Below are 24269 nucleotides of genomic sequence, written 5' to 3' on the forward strand. Positions count from 1 at the left end.
CACACCCACACCCTAAGCAAACACACTCACACACATACTGCATTACATTTAACATGCAGCCCTTGGAGAGTTGCCTTAACGCTCCCAAACAAAGCTCATAAAATTTGCAAATGTAAATAATTTTCTTAACGAAATTTTCACGTTCGCCTCGCCTTTTTGCTACTTTGCGCTCGACCACATTAAAGCTCGTCTGCAAATTTGTCAACAGGCAGGACAACACTACTAAGATGCGACACATATGGCTAGTGGCTTGCTAAGACTCATCACCCCATTCCCTCATTTCAACTCCTCACTTCACTCCCCACTCCCCACGCCCGACTCTCACACTCCACCTCAGGCTTCCGCAACATTCCAGGCATAAATAATAAATAATTGAAAATGTCTCACGGGAATTCTTTGGCTCGTCTTCGCTTCGTGTGAACTCTGGCAGCCAACAATTTGGCCTTAATATTAGAGCAGACCAGACCAGCCAACGACTTTGACTTGGCTATGATCATGCAAGGAGCATATTAGCTGAGTGCTTCGTTGAGAAACATTAGAGAAGTCTAGATCTAGGAGAAATAGACATAATAAATATGATCATAAGTGGAGACAGTCAAGGAGAATGGAGCAGAGAGATAGAGCAAAATAATAGCAAATATTTAAAATATATTTTCATTTTGAGTTTTGTTAATATAAAATCAAAGCCATAAATTACTAAAGTCTGCATGAGAAAAGAAAAAGAAAAAAAAAAACAGTAATTCATATATATTTTCATGTTGTTAATCTTAAATTGAAATCCAAGAAGTCAATTTCTTATATGTTTAGCCTGATCATAAGTTAAGAAAGTTTTCACAAGAAAAGAGACTGAAGATAGATCAAATTTATGCGTAAGGTTATCACATAAGTACATTTATTTTATTTGTCACTTCTTGTAATTTATAACTTATATCAAGAATATCTTAACTTAATTGTTAGCATTAAATGTAATTCAAAATTCGGTTTATTATCGACTGCTTAGAGTGAGCCTTAATAAATAAAACTTTTATAAAACAATCCAAAAATAAACCATTTTTTGAATTAATGTCAATTTATTTGTAACTCAATCACAATAACACTTGGAACATTGTTTGTCTAGCAGATTGATTGACAGCACTTTAGCTTGACATAGACACGTTATCCTTTATCAAGGCAAGAGTATCGCTTAGCTGGAAGACAGTCGAGTGACTTCTCTAAGTAGTTTCTTGAAAAACCACATTAATTGCATACAACTAGGCGCTGTGGCAGAACGTTGACAGGCTCGCAGTCACAGTCTTGACGGTCGTTTTCTTGGGCCAATTCCGGCGGGAAATTAAAGTAAGAGTTTACGCTTTTTTAGCCTCGAAACACACACACGCACTTTAGCCACGCCCACAACAAACTTGTAGTAAACGAGAAGAAGCAGGAGGAGAAAGAGGCGGAGGCAGAGGAGGAGAAGGAGAAGGAGGGAGTTGTAGCACATGAAATTGTTGCTCATTATGTATTTATGTCAATTTCTGGGTCGCTCTTAAGGTATGCCAGTGTATTGGTGTTGTGTGTGTGTGTGTGTGTGGCATGCCGCAATGACATGTAAAACCTTTTTGGGCCTACAGTCTCCGCGTGTTACAGATCCACCTGGCCAACATTTAATGACTTTGGCTTGCTCTCTTTTGGGACGCATTTAGCGTGTAAATTTCGCTGTACATTTTCGCCGTTACATTTTTACTCCTTCAGCAATCGTAAAGGTGTGTGCGTGTCTCTCTGTTTGTGTGTGTGTGTGTGCATATTTCAGTTATTTTTATTTCAGCGTTACTTTTTATACACTCCTCACACACACACACTTGCAGATAAGTACACATATGAATTCGTATATACTGCATATATATGAGCACGTTTGTTTGTCGTTTTTATGTATTCATGTGTTTGGGCACTCGATGTGGGGACCCTTTATGGACCAGCCAGGGGAACAGATCCAAAAGGGGGGAGCACGGAACGGAGCCGCGTTAAAGTTTCGTCCTGCGAATTGTAAAGGGATTTTGCTTTGTGACTCGCAAATGCTGATGACTCGCGCCAGAGATAAAATACATTTATATTGTTATCGCACTTGGCATAAATCATAAAACATCAAGTATACGCACATGGCTCACATGTCGATGTGAGTCAAATCAAAAGTGAAAGCCAAAGCACATCACAACATAAGTGCTGCATATCGAAGCAATCACTTCAGTTGATCAGTGTTGTCATCGAAGTAAGGAGGAAATAACTGATTTACTTATCAAATGCGTATATGATATACTTTATGTTTCATTTACTACTTACGACTTTCAACAATGATATTTTAAAATACGAAAGGCATTAGCAAGAAATTAAATTTTTTGGAATAGGCAAAACTATTAAAGCTATTAAGGGTTAAAGTTAATGAACATATCATTTGGGATTCTGCGATTATAAATACTTTATCTGTTGAACTTTCCTACTCGAAGTTATTAAACAAAAATCTAAAAAATCATCATACCCATAGAGTAGAGAAAAATGTATATAACATTATAAAAACGCCTACTCCAATCGGGTCTTAGTTGCTTTGGCTGACAATCTAGTATATTTTGTTCTATATAATATGTTTTAAATGTAGTATAATATCGATAAATCAAATATATGTTTTGGTATATATTAGAATTTTCAATAATTTCATATATTTACAAGTAATTTCATTATGTTAATATATATAAAAAGTATTTCTTGTTTTTATATTAACGTTATTTACACGTTAATTACTAGTTGAATAACAGAAAATTATATGGAAAATAGAAGAGATATTTATTACTGATTTCACAATAAATTTCTTGGCTCAAGCGTGAGCTGTGCTATTTATTTGGAGCTTGGACGAGCGATTAGGAGCTCAGTTACTATGCAGAGAGCATGTCAGATGTTAATGCTCACTTGTTTTGGTTGAATTTATCAGTCGGTGATATTATGCGTGCTTGGCATTGTTGTTTCGCATGCTTTAGCTAAACTGCTTGCTTGCCTCGAAAGCAGCTGATAAATAATTGAAAAGAAAGCAAGAACTAAACACACGATGGCACAACTTGAAGTTACCTGGCGCAGACGAAGCAGAAGCAGAAACCGGAAGATGCCATTGAGAGACGAGGCAAAGAGACGCCTGTGGATGCATGTAGAGTTTGTCTTGTGCTGAAATAAATTTACTTGCATGCCAGATACACACAACACACACTCTATAAGCACACACACACACACACATTCAGTCGAGTGCACTCTGCTAACTAAATTTTGCGCTGCGTACGCGACTCAGTGGAGTGCAAAAGGCATTGGACTGACTTGGACTGACTTATGGCAAGATAAGCAGCCGAGTTTGAGTTACAGGTTAATTTATTATTGAAACTAATGTTGGCAGTCCAATGGGGTAAGCAGCTGCCATCGACGGCAGCATCAGGATGGGGTTGCAGTAGGGCGGATTGTCATTGCAGGTGCCGTGCTGACGTCGCCGGTTTGGTGAGTCAGTCAGGTGGTTGGGTAGGCTGAGTTTGAGGCGCAAATTATGAAATTCAAGTTGACAAATGTCAGTGACATTAATTAAACGTTGAGATATGGCAACAGCAGCAGTCACAGCTTCGGCGCAGAGGGGACTGTACTGTCTTAAAGGGTTCGAACTGAGAAAGCGAAAGAGTGGGAGAGCCCATTAAATATGCGAACCAAAATCTCATTTATGAAAATCAATAAGTTTGCTTGTAATTCGATTGCTAAGCGCACTTGGCAATCCAATTGAACTTAATTCACACTTTTGCGCGCTCTAAGGAAATTACAAAATACGGTTTATTGCTTATGATTTACGGCGTACAACGTTTGGCGCACTCATCTCTAGATTTAAAGCCAGCGATGCCTTAAACGAAATGCCAACAGCTTTTAAAGCTGGCTGCGTCGTCCATTTTTTATTTTATTTCATTTTTTCGCACACTTCGCCAACTTCCGCTTCCGGCGGCAAGCAAAGCAATGCAAACACAACCCACGCTCTGTCTCTTCTTTTCCTCTCTTTCGCTCAATGTCTCTATCTCTTTCGTACTCGTTCGCTGTGCGTATTTTCCTTTTTGTTTTTACTGGCATAAAAATCATTAAACTGATTTATATTCCGTTTGATCCCCTCGTTTCCCTCGGCTACGCGTCATGTGTGCCCGCCGTTTTGTTTTTGTTGCTCTTTCGCTTCAATACCCTTTAAAAATGTTACCATAGAGTTGCGTGATTTATAAGAAAGTTATAAATAAATGTTATCCAACATTTTCTAATTTGCCATAGTAACATAAAAACATTTAGAACTAAGTTAAATATATTTTCAAAAACTTTTGATTTTTTTATTTTACAAATATTTTAACAAAGACTCATATTTTGAACAGTTTTATCTATCTACTTCAAGAATATTAAAACTTTTATATAAACTTGTATTGGAACTTTTAACAGTTATTTCTATATACTTCTAGAATAGAGATCCTCGCTTCTATTTTAACCAATCGATAATTTGTCATAATACATATTAGATATTTCTATTGTTAATGTTCATTATGTTATTTTAATCTTTTCAAAGCTTTTTCGAAAAGTTACTTATATTTTCGATTAAATATGTTTCTATAGTATCCAAAAGTCGTCCATTGCTGGTCCTAAGCACTCGTAGATGTTTCTTGTTTTTGGTGCCGATGCCGATGCCTGAACTTGAGTTCAAGTTTGATAAAAGGGTCGCCCGACAGACGATGGCCGTGCCCAGTTGCAGAACCCATACGAAATTCGATAATTCAAGTCAATTTCGCATGTGTCGGGGTCGCTCAAGGGTTAAGTGATTTCTTTTGTTTCTTTTTTCTACTCGTTTCTCTTTTTGTGTTATCGAATGCATTTAGTCAAGTGTAAAATAAAGTCGCATAAATAAGCAAGTAAGCAAGCACAGCTCTAGCTTTGGCTTTGGCTTCTGGCAAGCGCATGAAAAATTTAAAGTTTTTCATGCCAAAGTGAATTTAAATTTTAAACTATTGATTTTGATAAAAAGTAGCCTTTAGTTTGTCTATCTCTCTCTCTCTCTCTCTCTCTCTCTCTCTCTCTCTCTCTCTCTCTCTCTCTCTCCTTGACTATCTATTTGCCTCTTTATCTTTACTTCACACCAACTCTTTCGCTCTGGTTGTGTCCACGGTTTTTGGCTAATGCGCTGCAGGCGGTCACCAATATCAAAAAATGTTGACCCAAAATGTTTGCACAGTTGTTGCCTTCAGTTGGGTTACCCAACAAACCAACTGCCTTCCTCTTTGACCCCCTTTTTTCGCCTGTGAAGCGGTTTGGGGCCGACCACCTTGAAAGGGTTGTCGTTACAGAAATTCAATTCAATTTCGTTGAAATGTTTTATTATATGGATTTTGTTGTTGTCGTTGTTGCCTGATTTTAATGTAATTGCCGGTAATAGCAAACACTTTTTATGGCCTAACAAGTTGTTGTCATTGCTGCCGATGCCGCTGTTGTTATTGTTATTATTGTTGTTATTGCCACTGCTGCCAATGTTGTCAATGCTGTTGCTGTTGTTGTTGTTGTTGGCCACGCTTAATGTGTGTTTGATAATTTTTCGTACGCCATTTGTAGTTATTCCAAATTGAATTCTAATTTGAAATTAATTTTCATGTCTTTTTCTGTTTAGATATTGATATAAATTTATGTAATGGATAAACTGTCAAAAGAGCAACGTTGTTGTTTTTTTGCCACCCCGTTTTTTGGCATTTTATTTGAGTTGAACAAATAAATATTTGTTAGCTAATAGTTTAATTACTTTTGAGAGACTTTGCAACCATTGAAAAATATATTTTTGTATAATTAAATTTCTATGAATATTTTAAAAATTTAATTAGTTTCATTTTAATGTTTAAATTACGCATTTCATGGGCAATATTCGCATCGGAAATATTCTAACTCGTTTCTTCCGCGAAAAAATCACGAGTCATTATTTCTCTTGTGAACTTTTCCGCTTTCTGTGCTGCACAAATGATTCAACAAGTAAATATTAAAAACAATTTCTTCCAATGAAAAAAAGCGTTGACAAGTTGTTCAGCAAATTTTCAAATGAAAACATAATTAAAGTTGATTTATTTATAACCGAATTACAGATACACTTTATATTAAAAGTAGAGACATTCTAGTATATTTGTAGGCATTTCCTCAAGTATTTGCATGGTATGTGTAATGTTTCCTGTTGCCGTCAAGTAGATGGTAATCACAAGCCTCGACTCTGATAATTGTTTTTGATGTGCCATGAAATATGGTCATGCCAAGAAAGCCCCAAGAGAGACCCTCGAACACGCACACGCACGACTTTTGTCACGGAAATAACGCGGTTTTGATATACCCGCCAAGCACTGCGATTCCTTATCAATTTAATTGTAATTACAAACTACTACGTGGGTACTATCAGGCGTACTACATCTGCTTCATTCTGCTTGATTCTTATCATGGGGATTCCAGAAAAAACGAGCAAGCAGCTGCTTCCACATGCATCGTATATTTTCTCAATGGAACGAAAGTTTAAACATAAGGTATTCAAGTCAATTGACAACATCCTTCTATAATGTTTATAAACATACTCTTTTCGAGAAATTAATTAATGTGTTCAAATGTTTAGCAACCTCTAAAAGCTGGTCCCGCTTAAGACTATTAATACTATTATAAAATTAAGACTTTTAACTACTGAAAATCATTTCGTGATTTTTTCAGCTACATAAATAAATTCATAAACATATTTATTAAAATAGATTTTAATAAAAATAAAAGAATTGGATATCGTACGCATTTTCTCTCTACTAAAGGTAGCTACTAAAGACAGATAAAATCTAAGATGATTTTAATAGAATTAATTACATTAATTTTTGCAATGTATATTATGAAATAATCATCTAAAATGTCAAAAAATAAATGAATAAATTAAGCAGAGTACATAAAGGGAAATATAATTTTGAAAGTTTAAGTGCTATTGAACTTTTTCGTATTGCATATCACATTGAGAAAACAAATAAAATATTTCTGGTACTTCGAGATTTAATTCCTTTGAAGTAAATATGCTGTAAATGCTTTGGAAGGGCTGATGAATTCCATTGGCAGTGGCTCAGCTGCTGCATTGACCCTCAACTTGACCAGCTCACTCGACTCAACAGCAAATATGTTCAATTTAACTCGTGCTCTGCTATGTGCAGTTGATGAGTGAGTGAGTATTTGCATATGTGTGTGTGTGTGTGTGTGTGTGTGTGTGTGTACGAATGTGGCAAGCATCTAATTAATTAAACAATTGTAAATTCCTTTGATAAATTAACGTCACCAGGCACTGACCACAAACACAGCCTGAGAAAATCAGTGGGCTGTTGGTTCTGAAGTACAGTGGGAACTATGGAGATTTGTAAGGGACTCTTTGTTACATTTCCGAGTACAAAACAATTAAATAAATTGAAAAATGGTGACGAACCAATTGTAATCGATAAGATATGCCAATAGGTCTGACATCAAACACACTGCAGACACTTACCGCACAGCCTCCCGGCAGCAGTCAATATCAAGGTAACTGGCTATCTATCTATCATGTGAGATAAGGCAACCACATCATGTAGCAGAGATGCGTATCGCTACACTGCAGCTACCATATAAAAGCGACTACCACTGGGAGCAATGTCATTTGTGGAAAGCATCTGTAGCAAGTTTGCTACCAGCGATCGATAACCAAGGAATAGCAGCTTCTCAATCTCATTTCTACATAGAAAATGAGATCCCATTACGGTATATAGAGGACCACATATAAGACACACTATCAGGACTAATTCGTAATTCTTCCTTCTTTTAGTCCTCGGCTGTCTGGCCCTTTTGGTGGCCGTCAGCAATGCTGCCAACATCAGAACCTCAGTGGCTGCTGTGAACAATCAGCTATATCGTCGCTTTGTCTGCGTGAATAAATCTGATGGATTCCGCGCTTTGGTGCCCGGAAGCTGCTCCAAGTATTACGAGTGCCAAAGTGGTCTCGCTCTCGAGACTGTCTGTTCGTACTTCTTCGATGCCAAGATCAAGGAATGTGTCAACTACAACACTGGCTGCGTTGAAGTTAAGCAAACAGTCGCGCCGTTCGCCGTCATTGGTAGCAACACTGCTGCTGAACCTTGCGCTGAAACAGTGACCACCACTTGTGCATCCGAAGTAACAACAACTGCTTGCGCTCCCGAAGTAACAACAACTTCTTGCGCTCCCGAAGTAACAACTACTCCTTGCGCTCCCGAAGCAACAACCACTCCGTGTGCTCCCGAAGTAACAACAACCTCTTGCGCTTCCGAAGTAACAACAACCTCTTGCGCTCCTGAAGTCACAACGAAAACCACCTCCTGCGCTCCTGAAGTAACAACAACCTCTTGCGCTCCCGAAGTAACAACAACTCCTTGCGCTCCCGAAGTAACAACTACTCCTTGCGCTCCTCCATGTGCTCCCGAAGTAACAACAACCTCTTGCGCTCCTGAAGTCACAACGAAAACCACCTCCTGCGCTCCTGAAGTAACAACAACCTCTTGCGCTCCTGAAGTAACAACAACCTCTTGTGCTCCCGAGGTCACAACGAAAACCGTGACCACCAAGGCAACAACCACCTGTGCTCCCGAAGTCACAACGAAAACCGTAACCACCAAGGCAACAACCACCTGTGCTCCCGAAGTCACAACCAAAACCGTAACCACCAAGGCAACAACCACCTGTGCTCCTGAAGTCACAACCAAAACCGTAACCACCAAGGCAACAACTACCTGTGCTCCCGAAGTCACAACCAAAACCGTAACCACCAAGGCAACAACCACCTGTGCTCCCGAAGTCACAACCAAAACCGTAACCACCAAGGCAACAACCACCTGTGCTCCCGAAGTCACAACCAAAACCGTAACCACCAAGGCAACAACCACCTGTGCTCCTGAAGTCACAACCAAAACCGTTACCACCAAGGCAACTACAACCACCTCCTGCGCTCCTGAAGTAACAACAACCTCTTGTGCCCCTGAAGTCACAACGAAAACCGTAACCACCAAGGCAACAACCACCTGTGCTCCCGAAGTCACAACCAAAACCGTAACCACCAAGGCAACAACCACCTGCTCCCGAAGTCACAACCAAAACCGTAACCACCAAGGCAACAACTACCTGTGCTCCCGAAGTCACAACCAAAACCGTAACCACCAAGGCAACAACCACCTGTGCTCCCGAAGTCACAACCAAAACCGTAACCACCAAGGCAACAACCACCTGTGCTCCTGAAGTCACAACCAAAACCGTTACCACCAAGCAACTACAACCACCTCCTGCGCTCCTGAAGTAACAACAACCTCTTGTGCCCCCGAAGTCACAACGAAAACCGTTACCACCAAGGCAACAACAACCACCTCCTGCGCTCCTGAAGTAACAACAACCTCTTGTGCCCCCGAAGTCACAACCAAAACCGTGACCACCAAGGCAACAACCACCTGTGCTCCCGATGTCACAACGAAAACCGTTACCACCAAGGCAACTACAACCACCTCCTGCGCTCCTGAAGTAACAACAACCTCTTGTGCCCCTGAAGTCACAACGAAAACCGTAACCACCAAGGCAACAACCACCTGTGCTCCCGAAGTCACAACGAAAACCGTTACCACCAAGGCAACAACAACCACCTCCTGCGCTCCTGAAGTAACAACAACCTCTTGTGCCCCCGAAGTCACAACGAAAACCGTAACCACCAAGGCAACAACCACCTGTGCTCCCGAAGTCACAACCAAAACCGTGACTACCAAGTCAACAACCTCCTGTGCTCCCGAAGTCACTACGAAAACAACCACACCATGCGTTGAGGTAACAACCACACCATGTGTTGAGGTAACAACCACACCATGCGTTGAGGTAACAACCACACCATGTGTTGAGGTAACAACCACACCATGTGTTGATCCAACAACCACTCCATGTGTTGATCCAACAACCACTCCATGTGTTGAGGTAACAACCACACCATGCGTTGATCCAACAACCACTCCATGCGTTGATCCAACAACCACTCCTTGTGTTGAGGTAACAACCACACCATGTGCTCCAGTCGTTACTACAAAATGTCCCACAGCCGCATCGTCTAACAAGTTAGTGCACTCGTCCCAAAAAGTGCGTCCGGTAGCCATGCCAAATGGTCCTTTGCCAGAAGTTTTCCAACAGCCCATGCACATGTCATCGACATCCAGTGAGCTGAATATGGACATCTATACGAGCTACGTGTGCCGCAATAAGCCCGACGGATTCATGCTGGCTTCCTTGACGAGCTGCAACAACTATTACATCTGTCGCTACGGTAAGCCTCTGCAGGTTAGCTGTGGTTCCAAGTACTTCAATGCCCTGAAGGGCATCTGTGATCTGCCCGAGAATACCCGCTGTGTGCAGCCCACGGCTTAGATAGCAGTCAAAACAGAGACCAAGCTTCAATTGAAACCGCTTCATGCAGAAGGAAAATGCAAATGACAAAATCCACCAGATTACATGCTAATTGATTAAGTATACGACTCTCAATCAGAGTTCAATTTATTGATGTAAAATAAAGAAATGCAAATGCCAATACAGGTCAAAAAGTGTAATGAAAAGGATATTTTTATTAACGAGGGCAAATATAACATACAAATTAATATTAAAGTATGTTTAAATATTTTCCAGATATTATAGTTAAATATTTGATACTGATATTTTAGAAGGTTAAATATTAATTTATTATTTATTAATTTTGCGCCACCTCAAATGTATGTTCATATATAACAAGCAGAAGGAGTCATCTGACAACCTGTAAAGTGATCAGCGTTAACAACCGAGAATATAGGGCTAAGTTTGTCCTCCTATCTGTCTGTATGAAACACTGAATCTTAAAGGCTTTACGAGATAAACATATATTTTTTTCGGCAACACTTGTAACCCTTGCTTGCAGATAAAGTATATTTTAGATTATTACCATGCAATCGAATAGTAAACATAATTTAGAAGCTAACATAGAGTCATGCTTTTTAGTACATATAATAATCTCTATATTAGTTATGGGTCGGCTTGAATCAAATTAAAAATTGCTGTAGTTATTTTAAAAAACAATTTTTATGAAAAAACAAATAAGAAAGCCATTTTGAATAAAAGCAAAACAGTGCAGTATTATTCTTTAAATATACCGAATTATGTACCACAAAAATAATAAAATATACCAAAGACCATATTTGTTATGTTGATAAAGTACGAAATAAGTCACAGAGTGCAAAATATACCAGATTCTCAGCCAAAGCTACTAAGACCCGTTTTTAGCCTTAAAAACGTTTTTTTTAATAACTTATCTTTATTCGATTACACCCAAAATAAATCATAAAATACTACAGTTGTAATATAACATCAAAATTCGCAATTATAGCTTTAGTTATTGGATATTTATGTACATATTTGAGAAAGTGGCCGTGGCAAAATTTTTGTAACAAACTTGATCTGCGTGCAAACATTTCAAGTGGTATCGAAAAAAAATGTCTCTAACTCTAAGATCTAGGCTTTTATGCAGGCTCTCGGACAGATGAACATGGCTATATCGCCTTGGCTAGTGACACAGATCAGCAATATATATTCTACACAAATCATCGAAATCATCAAATGGTTAAATCTCAAATTATTTAATCCTTAGTGTGCAAGTCTTAGCTTGGAGTTTTTCCAAATGAATTAGCCTTAAAATTATTTTTTTTTTCAAATGTTATTACTATAACTCTATACTATAGCAGTTATTCCCTTAAAAAGTAAGAGTATCCAACACAAATAATACTTTGGATTGCCTTAAATGTGGTCTAAAATTGGCCTCGTTTTGCTGAAAGTGCTTAAATAGCAGCTTCACTCTTTTGTACTATGACCAAAGGGGAGTCAAAGGAGTTTTCATATTATCATAGGGACCCCATCCAACTTGCGGCTCGTCAAAGCAAATAATGACACACTCATGTGTGTGTGTGAGTAATTTGTGGGGTCGCAATGGGCTAAAGGGGAGACTGCGGACTGCGACAAAGACATATTTTGCACTTGGCTCAAAAGAAAAGTCAAAAAGTATTTAAGGTATTCGCTCTGTAAATGCGTGACACTCACAACCAAGCTTTTGCCAAGTCACCGCTCCCCGGTCCCCTCTCTAACTCTTGTTGTCAAAGTGCCATTAAAGTCAAGCGTCCTGAGATGGGCTTTACAAAAATAGCATAAGGGGATTTAGTTGACCAGCAAAAAAAAAGAGCGGCGGCGAACAACGACATCCAAAAGTGACCACAATGCGCTTTAAGGCTTATTGAGAGAGCGACTCGACTGTTGCACAGCCTGTCCATTACTTTGTGGGGGTTAGTTGCGGCCAAGGATTGTGTATTAACGGCTTGGCCAACATGTTTTGCCCATAAAAATGGTTGACACAAGCGGCGAGAGGAGCGCGGGAGATCCCAAAATGAAGACGCGTGGGGCGTTGCCTACTTTGACGGCGTTATCGTAACTTTGCGACTGTTTAACAAAATAATTAAACAGCCAAGAGACAGGCACGACGCACACATATGCACATATGCCACGCCCACACTGTGATAACGTTGCTTTTATGTTAATTTCGAGGCAGTAGGAGAAAACTTTTGCCAGCACAAACTGTGAAAGGGTTTTGCCAGGCTCAAAAATTACAACAGAAATAAATAACGTGACACAGCATGAAAATTGCTAAAGAGCGAAGATAGGAGGGAGACGTGGAGCGTGGGGCGTGAGGCGACATTAAGCGCAACAGGAATGTGAACAGCAAAAGGCTAAAAAGTAAAAGCAAACGCGCACACACACAAACACAGCAAGCGACTTTCATGACTTTCAGTTTCTTTGCTTGTGTTCTTCACGCTGCCATTTAAGGCCGCCAGCCATTTGCCGCGACATGTTGTCAACTGCCGTTGGCGTAGCAAACAAACGAGATGTGAGGGAGGGGGAAGTAGGCTTGTAAACAAGGTAAGCTAGCATGTACAGGGCTTAGAACCACTAGCAGAAGGAACAGAGCCTAAGAAAGGCAAGCAACGAAATCAAACAATTGCAGTTTACTTCAAGACAATACAATTTTATTGGTGGTTGCTCTTACGCCATAGTTACAGAAATTCTTAAGGTTAATCTGCAGCATCGATCCATATGGCAAAACTGTCCAAGAGCAATCTGTAAATGAACTTGGATTACTTTTGTAAAAGCACATTTGCATTAATAAAGTTAGCTGTTGGAAATTTCGCATTGCAAATTTTTATAGCATACTTTCGAGCAGGCCCACCCGTAGCGCAGCTACAGAACAACAGAGAGCGCCAGCAATTTGCAACGGCAATACGGCATAAAGCAAAGTACAATTTTGCTGGCACTGCAGGCGGCTTTACCGGTGCTAAATTCTCTCTCCAACTGCCCATCCCACAAAAAAAGAACAGTCAAATAAACAATGAACACAAAAGCACGAAAAATTCCGTAATAAAAATCACACACGCACACACTCATCCTGTCCCACTGCTAGCTGAGCTTTCTTTGGCGCTTTTCATGTTGCCACCGACAACGGGGAATGAAAGAGAATGAAATCCGCTTTACCTTTTGCACCTACACACGCGACACGACATCGACGACGACGGCGACGACTTTGCCTCGGTAAGGAATTCAAATTACGAGTTTTGTTTACAATCGAACCCCAACCCCTCTCAACGCACGTCAACTCTTTGCACACGAGTTATTGAATTGCGCCCACCCTCCGAGTCCTCTTTTCGACCTTCTCTATTTGCGATTGTAAAATTTTTTATTGGCAACGCACAAGCACTGCGCTTTGTTTCGGCTGTCAAGCAATTTTCAATTTGCCTAGCACTCGAAATGGCTCCGCAATCTGTTTCCTTGCTTGCTAGCTAACATTGCTCACACCTCAAGGCCAAAAACTGACGCCACTGACAGGGGAGCTGCTTGAAACGAATACCACACAGAGCTTACCTTGTGCTTTGTTGGGTGTTTGTTGCTTTGCCACAGAGCCACAGAGCCAAAAACCCAATAATCCAAGATTCATGTAGACACGCAACACCCATCTTTCAGTGCCGCGAAACTTTCGGTCGGGGCATTATACGCTCAGATGCGAGATTGCTCCTAATTTCATTCCAAAGCTCAGCACGTATATAAGCCAAAGGGCCAACAGGCCGGACCAGAGGGACCACAGCCCCGCATTGGCCCACAGCCGCCGTAGAATCCATAACCCCCACAGGGGCCACAACCGCCACACGGACCATAGCTACAGGCACCTGACCAAGGTCCACATGCGCCCCAAGGTCCAAAGCCGTAGCTGCCACAGCCGAATCCGCACATCTTAAAGATGATTCCCTTTCTTTGGTGCTGCAAGTGATCTCGGTGTTGAAATGCCCATTAATGAAATTTTAGCCTTTTTTTTAAAATCTCACCTGCACTTCACAGAAATAGGAACAAGAAAAATAATATTTCGTTTAGCCCAAAATGTTGGAGGAAATAATTTTGCTGTTTATTATAGTACTTTCAACTTGATGTGGCAAAGACGAAAGTTCTATAAAATGTGAGAGTTTCTTTAAATAATTTTTTTGCAATAGCTTAGTCTACTGAGCATGAGCACAAGGCATGCTTGAGATGGGCTCACTTTTATTATTTTAGACAATAATTTGAAGAGGAATCTAACAGAACTTTAATTTTTAAGTTTATCTTATAAAGTTGAAACAATTTTTAAAGAATTTGAAATTTACATAATAATTTATAATAATTTATAGAGAATTCTTTAAAAATGTGGAACATTTTTTACTATAGATTTATAAAATGGCATAGATCAGCAAATATTTTTATACTGACTTAAAAAAAATTATTAATATAATTTGTTTCTTTCTGTGTTACGAATAAAAACATAAAATAAAAATTTAAGTATTTAAAAAATATTCTTAATTTAATAATTTCTTACTTTTCGCCTAAAGTAAAATACGAATTTCTTATTTCTGATCAACAATTATAATAAAAATGTTTCTGATTTCTAAGCAAAAACTTAAAATGCTTTTAGTTCCGTCTTAAATTATTTGAGATTTATTGGATCCGAGTCGAGACGAAAGGAATTAATACCAAAAGCACGAGCAATGCCGTCGTAGCATCACTATTATCGTATACATCATTTGGTCCATCGCTTTCTTGCTTGTTATCTGCTCGCTGGCAGCATCTTTAAACACAACTGTAACCAGTACAGACTGCAATCTGAGCTGAGACAAGAGAATGAGAAAACAAGTGAAAGAGAGACAGAGAGAAAGCGAGCTGGAGAAGAAGGAAAAGCTGCGGATAATTATTATACCAGGTAGTTCGTTGCGAGGGTTTCCAGTAGCTAACGGTGTCAGTTCACGCAGCAGCAGCTGCAGCACTTTTTACGACGTCATTAACCCAACAAGTAGCTTCCGCTGCTTGCTGCATGCTGCATGCTGCAAGCTGGCGCCAGCTTGGGTAAACGGGTTAGTCAGACACTGAGTTGCACATTCCGGCAGCTGCAGCAGCAGCAAACAACAAAAACAACAGCAACGGAGGCAGACAGTTATGCGCCTGCAAATATGCAATGCAAAATAGCTGCTGGCAAATTGTTTTGGGGCCAGAGACACATTTTACACAGCTCGTAATGCACTGCCCCGAAATGGGGAGCTAGCTGTGTGCATCGGTAATATATTTTTCGGTAGGTGGCTTGACTGCAAAACTTTGTTACCTGTTTTCGTGACTGCACAACGAACACATTTAACGAGCATTTGCAGCATGCAACGCGCGTTCTGCGTTTTGCATTCTAAGCTCCCATTCGTTGCACTTAAACGAAAAACATTAAAGTGCTCGAATGGATAACAATCGATGGAGAGATTGCTAACTAATACCAACAAGGCATGCAATCTAAAATTGCACTTTAATGTGCCATCGTTACATTTATTTAATTACAAAAAATAATTCAATTATGAAGTTACTTAAGCAATTTAAAATTCCATTTTACTTTAATGACTAACATATTTAAATTTGCATATTAGGTGAATTTACAAATCTGTTGCAAGTGGATCGTTTCTAATTTAATTTTACTCCTTATTCGACCTTCAATTAAAGTGTTTCCCGCTTCTCCAGTTTTATTCTGAAATAAGTGTAATTATCTGAATATCGATTCGCATAATTTGCAGCCTCGCAGCATTCGACAATATTTTGTGAGTAAATTTGAAATTTAACACCGAATTTTTATTGCTTGCTGCGAGGCGCAAGTGGAAAATCATCTTTTCGCCTGTTTACGGCCAAAAGTTTTACAACATCTACAAATTATGGGTAACTTCTCCTCAACGTTGCTGCTGCAACCTCCCCTTCAACGATCGACCCATTCAGCAGGCAACTTGGCTGCAACATAAAACTTGGCTAATGAGCCGCTAAGCAGCAGTCGCGTGGCAACTAAGACGCAAAAGGGTTAACACTAACTGGAAGAAGACGAACAACAAACAACAACAGCTCGACTTTCTATTGTTGTTGTCCCATAACAATTAGAAAACAAAATGCCGCAGAGCCATGAAAATGAACGACTTACTTGGACTTGGACTTCGAATTGGAGAAGCCTGGAAGTAGGCGGGAGTTAGCCAAACGTTAAATTTAATAACACAATATCAAATTGGCTCAGTGAGTCTTAAATTTATGAAATTTAAATAGAAGCAAGCAAAAGGAAAATGGAAAAGAAAAGCTCCAATCAAAGTCACCACCCGCAGCGAAGGGTGTTTCCCAGCCAGCCAGGCAACAGCTGTGTATGCGCTTTTCCGCTTTTCCTACCCACCTCTGACCTCCTCATCCATCCATCCATCCTTCCACCTTGGTCCCCAGTCTCTGGGGATAAATTAGTGGTTTTGGTCTCTAATATAGTCATCGGTTAAGGGAGTCGTCTTGCGACATTTGTCACCCCGCACAGCTCTGATTTAATATTTATTTTATTAATAGAAAATTAACATAAAAAAAATTTGCTGAAATATTTTGACACTTGGCATTCAGCATTGTGCTAAGGGCTGACTCTCGCTTGTGGGCCGCTTTCAGTCTGCCACATTTTTGGGGTTGAGCTTGAATCTTGCCAAGGGGTGGCTTGTTATTATTTTGACACTTGCCAAACAATTGGCATGCGAAATGAAAACCCAGCTGCCTTAAAGCAACACCAACACCAACAGCAACAGCAAAAGCAAAAGCAAAAGCAAAAGCAACAACAATAACAGAAGGTGCCATGAAAAGCAAAATTTTATTATGGAATTTCGTAAATTAAATATTTACACGACAGCTGTGCGAAGAGATCTAGAGATTGCGACTCATTCGGAAATGTCCTGTATTCTGTATGCTCATTTCTATGTCTTGCAAACTTGATTCAATATTGAGCTTACCAAATAATTGAATTTAATAGCTCGCTGCGTCCAGGCTTTAAAGTAACAGACTTAAGTTTTGAATTGCAAAAGGACAGATAATATTTTGGTAATGTTAGAAATTTTATATTGGGATGTAGCCATAATGTAATAAGAGTTCAATGTAGAAAGCTATTGGAAAGCTAAGCTAAAGGATTAATTGTGCTTAAATTTTTAAAGACTATGATGCTACAAAATATTATATTAAATAATAAAAATGCCTACAACTACTAATTTTATTCAATCCGAAAGTTTGTTTGATAAAAATTTTAATAAAATTTCTGTATAGATTTCTACTCAAAAATGCATTTATAATTTCCAGCAATATTTAATAATCTTTAAAAAATATTTTGTTTAAGGTCTACAAGTAATACAAAGGATAAATTATAATATAAGTCACGCAATAATACTAAAAACAAAGAAAAAAGCTACAGTCGCGTGTGCTCGACCATTTTGAATAAAATCAAAACAGTGCGGTAGTATTCTTAAGATATTCCAAATAATATACCACAAAAATACTAAAATGTATCTAAGGCTATATTAATATAGTACATTAAAAATATATATATAGAATACAAAATATATCTGATTGATTGATCTTTTCGTGAAATATATGTTTATACCTTACAAACTAAATTGTAACAAAATTGAGCTTATTCCTCGATAGTCTATATAATTTGGGGATAGTCTGCATAATATTTTCTGTAAAAATACCCTACCTTTGGGCCTCTTGAATACAATTAGCTTATATTACAATCTGTGCAGCAAAAGAAAGTCAACAACATTGATGACGACCACAGCAAAAGCAAGCATTGTTCATTTAAAAAAATAAAAAACAAATAGGCTACAGAGGAAAAAAATGAGAAAAAAATGGTTAGAGAAGGAAAGAAAAAGGAGCAGACAGCGCGAAAATGCGATGAACGCTGTGTCACTAATTCAGGTAATTTGTCACTTTATTTACATTTTAAATTAATGTTGTTGTTGGTGCTCTTACTGTCGTTGCCGTTGCTGTTATTTGTTGTTGCTACTGCTGGTCGAGGACAGCGAGAAACCGAGAAAACCAATTTCCATTTTCATTTTGTGGGCAACGCAGCGCACAGAAGACAAAACAAATGAGTGACTGACGTGCGGGACGCAACAGAAGGAAGAAGGTAGAAGGTAGAAGGCAGCTAGCAGGACAAAGAAAACCCTTTTTGCCCCCCTCACATCTTGTGCTGTCGAAGCCAAAGGACACACAGACAAAGTGGCAAAAGGAGAAGGAAACGGAGGGCAGAGTGGGAAAACCAAGAAATGCGATTAACATTTGAACAGTGAGCAAAAAGGCAACGTTGTCTTTTGTGGTGGCTCTCACGTAGGCTGATGGCCTCCCAGTGGCCAGGGCCAGGGCCGTTCCACACGGCGTATGCTTAATTTGAATGAAGTGGCAACGTTCTTAATAGCCCCAACCATACCCCAACCCCCCAGTGAAATACTCTCGCAGGTGCTCAGCTTTTAATGATGCTGTTTACTTTGCATTTGATGCGACAGGTCTCCAAGGAAAAGAATTAGAATTAGAATGTGAAGCCCAAGCAAATGTTTGCACAGCAAACAAGTGGAAATTGCCTCAAAATATTACCTGCAACATTGATGCCATATGAAAACTTGGCAATTCCTTATGCCTTTTTTTTTGGCTTGTTACAATGTGATTAAATATTTTTCCTGGTTTTGCACACTATGATTCCATATTTGAAGAAAGAAATATGAAATTGGAAAAATAGTAAGTAAATATTTAATTGAGAACAGAAGAATTTCGAAATGAACAATATTTGTATTTAATTAAAAAAAACCTATGTATAAGCAGGCAAAGATGAAAAATTTAATAAATTGAAATATATATAGTTTTTATATGAATTTTTCGCTATGAGTTTTGTTATCACACATGCTTTTGAACGTGAAAAGACTTCCTTGTATGTATCTTTCAGGTAAAGTTTTTTGCAGTCTTTTCTTCGTTGTCTTCAACCCTTTCAGAAGTGTGTAATGAAAATTTCAATCAGCCAAGCCGAAGCGAGTCGAGTCGAGCACTGCGGCAACGTTGACATTTATGAGCAGCTTGTAACATAAATTTCCAGCAAAAAACAGCCAAAAACGACAAGACTTTCCTCTTGTTCCCTCTCGCACTCTTTTGCTTTTGGGTCTTGCGTGTGTGTGCTGCCTTTTGCCATTGCCACAAATAAAAATAAACACACGTGCTCTGCTCTGTTCATTGCCAAAACGTGTGTTGATGCCACACGTCGCCGCAAGACAATGCCAGGTGGGCGGCAGCGCTCAAAAATGAGCGGAGGAGGAGGAGACGCGGTTTTTGTCAAGCCAAAGACAAAGTGCCACCACAATAATAGTTGAGCAGCCGCAGCAAGAACTACTCGCTTCGAGATGGGAACATAAATATTTTAAACATGTTTACCCTGCCACATTTTGCGGCATCTCTTCCTCTTCTTTTGCTGTTGCTGCTGCTGCTGCTCCTGCTGCTCTTCGCTGTGCTGCGTCTAGCGTCTGAGCTTCTTCATATATATGCCTGACCACGTACGCTATCAATGTCCAATCTTGAGCGACTCCTTGCCACAGCTCTGGTTCCAGTTTTTGAGATCCAGCTCCGATTCAGTGTGGCACAGACGCAAGATGAATTTATTTTCCTTGCTTTTGCCCTCTTTTTGTCTTTTCTACATTTCATAATTTGCTTATTTTATTTGCTTTGATTTACTTTACTCAACTGCACTTACTCCTAGTCATATCTAGTCTTTCTCTCTCCTCCCACTTTCTCTGTCTGAGGTCTTGTCGGAGATTTTCTATTTTTCTGCACTGCTATTCCACAGATTTTCATTGCATTTTATTTGCCTTTGCCCTGTGTAAACAATACGCTTAAATTGTGAGTTTTTGTGCTAGAATTCATACGAGTATCTGAATGAATGATATGAATGGGTTATGTCACTCGTAAAACTACAAAGACCTTTCAACTATATAAGTGTGTGTGTGTGTTCTTGTGGCTGTGAGTTTATAAGTGAGTATGTGTGAGTGTAGTGTCTATAATTGTGTGGTTATGATGTTACAGTATAACCTAACTATAGAGGTAACTTTACGAAGCAGTGTAAAAGGTATTTTAGATTATATTCATATTACATTTTAAAATATTTTATTTTTTATTTTTAATGGTACATTTTAAATTTAGTACTTTATCAAAAAAACAAGTACAGCCTTTAGTAAAGTTTTAGTATTTTAGCGGTACATTTATTTGGTATATTTTAATATGAATTCCGCATTGTTTTGCTTTTATTCACAATGGGCAGCAGATATCTCATAGTCAAGCACTTTAGATTTCCTACTTGTTTCTTTTTATATTATTAATACTTGAATGCTTAAATACCGCTAAAAATATTTAGTTAATTATTCGCTTAATGTGCTCCATATTTTATTGAAATGTATTCTTAATTTATATTTAATTTTATTTTGAACAAAATTATTCTTATGATTTATTTACTCTAATCTAAAAATGGCAAATATTTTATATAAATATTTTTCCAAAATAGTTATAAATATGTATTTGTAAACCTATAAAATTTATTTTAAAATACTCATATTTTTAAACCACTAAGTAACATAATTATTATGGGAGTATCAAACACGCATCTTTTGAAACTCGCTTTAGTCCTTGCCACATTTTGTAGCCCATCTAACTTGGGTTCACTGTTCGTCTAGGTGCACGCATGTCTTTGCTCTATTGTTTATATTGTTTTAATTAATTTCATTTTGAGACTTTCTGAAAGAAACACGCATCGCAACGCTCAACCCCAACAACGTTCACCACCCTTCACACTTAATGCTCACGTGTGCAGAAATGATATCGCTTCGAGGAGCTCTTTGAGCTAGATTTTAGAGTGTTGACTGTGGGCTGTAGACATCAAACTAGTAGTTGTATGTAGAGTGTAGAGTGTAGGGTCTCTGGGGTGTCAACCGCAAGCCAAGTTGTGTGCTTTGTTAAGTGATAGAGAACGGTTCGAAGTATCTATCCCCTTTGCTTTCTCTCATCCCCTCCATCCCTCCATCGCTCCGTCGCTGCTTTTGAGCTTACACCCCTCTGGCAAAACAACAGGCCTTTAGAAATAGCAGGCTGCGATGTTGCCACTATGTTTGTGCAATGAAGCGTTGGGCTTTTATAACGCCAACAGTCAGTTAAGAGACTGTGAGCGGGACGTGAATTCAAGTCATTGAGAAGCACTAAAAAGCTGCAAGGAAATTCTTAATTTACGAAGAAAAAAAATCCAAAAATAAAACTCAAATGAAAAAAATCTGTGCGTAATAAATGAAACGTAAAGGCAAAAAAAATACACACAAAAAAAGAGAAAACGAAACCCAACACAAAACGAAGGCAAAGAGAGGTGGGCAGAGGGGGAAAAGCGACCCTCTGGACAATCGTTCCGACAGTTTTAGGTTTTTGAGCAGACACAGTCAGTTCTACTCCAATCCAGGCACTGAAAGCTTTACGCTCCACTTGGCTGCTGCTTTGATTCTCACGGTTTTCATTTGAATGCGCCCATTCCAGCTTGAGAGATCCAAAAGCAACAGCAGCAGCAGCAGCAACAGCAGCAGTAGCAGTGAAGTGAAGGACGCTCCTCACCTGTAACGGCGCCGTCGTATCTTTGAGATACTTAGATACGTATATATTTTAATGTGCGCTTTATCAACAGCTTTAGATAGCAGACATCTTAGCTCCCCGGCTTCCAGCTCTCAGCCATTTGTTAGACTTGACTGCATCGGCTCCTCATGATGTGGGTGTGTCAGCTGAGCAGGTGGACAGGAGATGAGGTGGGTACGGGGGTAAACTGATGGGGCCGGGCAGCTTGTTGATGGCTTCTTGCTGTGCTTTTGTTGCCCACAGCGAATGATTTTAAGTGATTTTTCTTTGACTTTTTATACCATCTCTAGCCTGATGTCAAATTTATCTTGATTGTCAGTTCTTCGCATGCAGTTGGCAGTTTCGTTTTGTCAAACACCGCAACTTGGCATCGCTAATTAATATCTATCAATCGAGCAAAACTATTAATAACACATCCAAGGAACTTTACAAGATTATCAGTCAGTGTAATTTTCTCTCCATTTATGCAGAAGTCGGTGGACTCGCTTAGGAATTTTGACGTCAAGCGAGTTGGCAGCTTTGCAGTGAGTTGGCAGCACCAGCCTGCTGCTTGTCTAATTAAAAACTTTGGCGCGCTAATCCAACACATGAGACAAGCTCACACCTTTCAGAAGTTCACGTAGCTCAGTGCTCAGTGCGCAGTTGTTTTGGGTCTTTGGTCTCGGCTGGTTGCCTGTCAAAACTGTCCCAAAAATGGCATTTTGCTGGCTAATTACAAATTCAAATTAAATCACAAGTAATTAGCTGAAAGTCAAAGCCAAAGTTCCAAACACAATGCGGAATGCAAAAGCTGCACGACGGGGGGATGAATCGAGCTGACTCTGTGTGAGGTGTTCAGGAATTTGACAGGATTCTATGATTTACAAACGCTATGAAATGTGCCTAATGGTTTGTTTGTTTGTTTTTCTGTTGGCGGTGGGGGAGCGAGAGGAGTGGGAGAGGAAAAGAGGGCATGTGTCACGCCCACAAGGCCTCATTGTGCCAAATGAAAGACATTAAAAATGACAACAGGCAGTCAAAATGGCGGCAAGGTAACCAAATGACAAAGCGGGCGACACATTAAAATACATTTTTAATGTTGATGTGTTGCCCGTGTGTATGTGTGTGTGTGCCTATAAGGGCGTGTGTGCCACGCCTTCTCCACATTTTTCCCATACATACCTCATTTTGGGGGCATGTTTATTTGCCTTTCGGCTGTTCGCTGTGTCGCTACGTATGTCTGACTGTCTGCCTATCTCTCAGTTCTCAGTTCTATTCTCAGTTCCTTCTCATGTCGCACATTAGAATTGTAATCAAAATAATTACTTTTATTGTGATTTCGCTGAACGTTAATCAAGCATTTCGAGAGTTTTTCGAGGGTGTAATGATTTTTTGTATTTTGTGCTTTATTTTTATTTTACTTTTGCCTTGTTCCGCCTTGTTGTAATTTGAATTATTGTTATGGCTTTCATTTTAATGGATTTTAATTTCCAGTTTGGATAATTTACTGACAAAATGAAATTAGCAAGTGCGTTGCCATCCATTTTTTTTTTTTTTTGCGTCTTTTATCTTTTTAATAAAGTTAACAATCATCTCAGTTTCTGACATATTTTAAGTTTCCATGCCAACGTTAATTTTTTAAAGAGAAATTTATAGATGCAGAAAATGCTGTGAGACATCCACAAACATTAACAAACCAAAAAAGTGCACAATCTTTTAAGGTTAATATTATATATACTAAATTAATATATCCATAATTGGTATAACGATACTTCAATAAACTAAATTTTTTATTTGATATTAGCCAAATATAAAATTATGACGTTAATAACTCCTAAAATTTTTGATCTGATATTTGCTAAATAATTAAACGAATATAAACTTATTGTATTGGCTCTATAAGGCAATATATCAGAAGTATATTATTGAACTAATTGTAATACGTAACTGTCAAATTAATTTACACTTTGCCAATACTAATTAAAAATAAATTTAAAACCAAGTTGACTTTGACTTTTTCAAATTTTTATTTATTTCAAAGAGCTTTATTTACAGTACGTTTTTTTGCTATTCAGCCGACAGTAGCAGGCGAGTGTAAATGTTTAAAAATTTATCTGAAAACTTTGCTATTCTTTACTTGATTAAATTTCATATAG

At 38.8% G+C, this 24269-nt stretch overlaps 1 protein-coding gene and 1 long non-coding RNA gene across 3 annotated transcripts; both read right to left on the reverse strand.

Moving 5' to 3' along the window:
- Positions 1–8009: 8009 nt before the first annotated feature.
- LOC127565113 (uncharacterized) lies at positions 8010–10196 on the reverse strand. Its single transcript, XM_052002258.1, has 6 exons — positions 9830–10196; positions 9645–9778; positions 9345–9509; positions 8802–9140; positions 8508–8750; positions 8010–8414 (listed from the first exon to the last, which is right to left on the reverse strand). Exons 1-6 carry the CDS (start codon positions 10194–10196, stop codon positions 8094–8096), a joined length of 1569 nt encoding a protein of 522 aa, XP_051858218.1. The 3' UTR covers positions 8010–8093.
- Positions 10197–13111: 2915 nt separating this feature from the next.
- LOC117563900 (uncharacterized) lies at positions 13112–14636 on the reverse strand. 2 transcript variants are annotated; one of them, XR_004571718.2, is made up of 3 exons: positions 14481–14636; positions 14023–14415; positions 13112–13224 (listed from the first exon to the last, which is right to left on the reverse strand). It is a non-coding gene; the product is annotated as an uncharacterized LOC117563900 (long non-coding RNA). The 2 variants fall into 2 exon arrangements; XR_007954601.1 differs by having other exon boundaries at positions 13112–13244.
- Positions 14637–24269: the final 9633 nt, after the last annotated feature.

Source organism: Drosophila albomicans, chromosome 2L (assembly GCF_009650485.2).
Source record: "Drosophila albomicans strain 15112-1751.03 chromosome 2L, ASM965048v2, whole genome shotgun sequence".
NCBI lineage: Eukaryota > Metazoa > Arthropoda > Insecta > Diptera > Drosophilidae > Drosophila > Drosophila albomicans.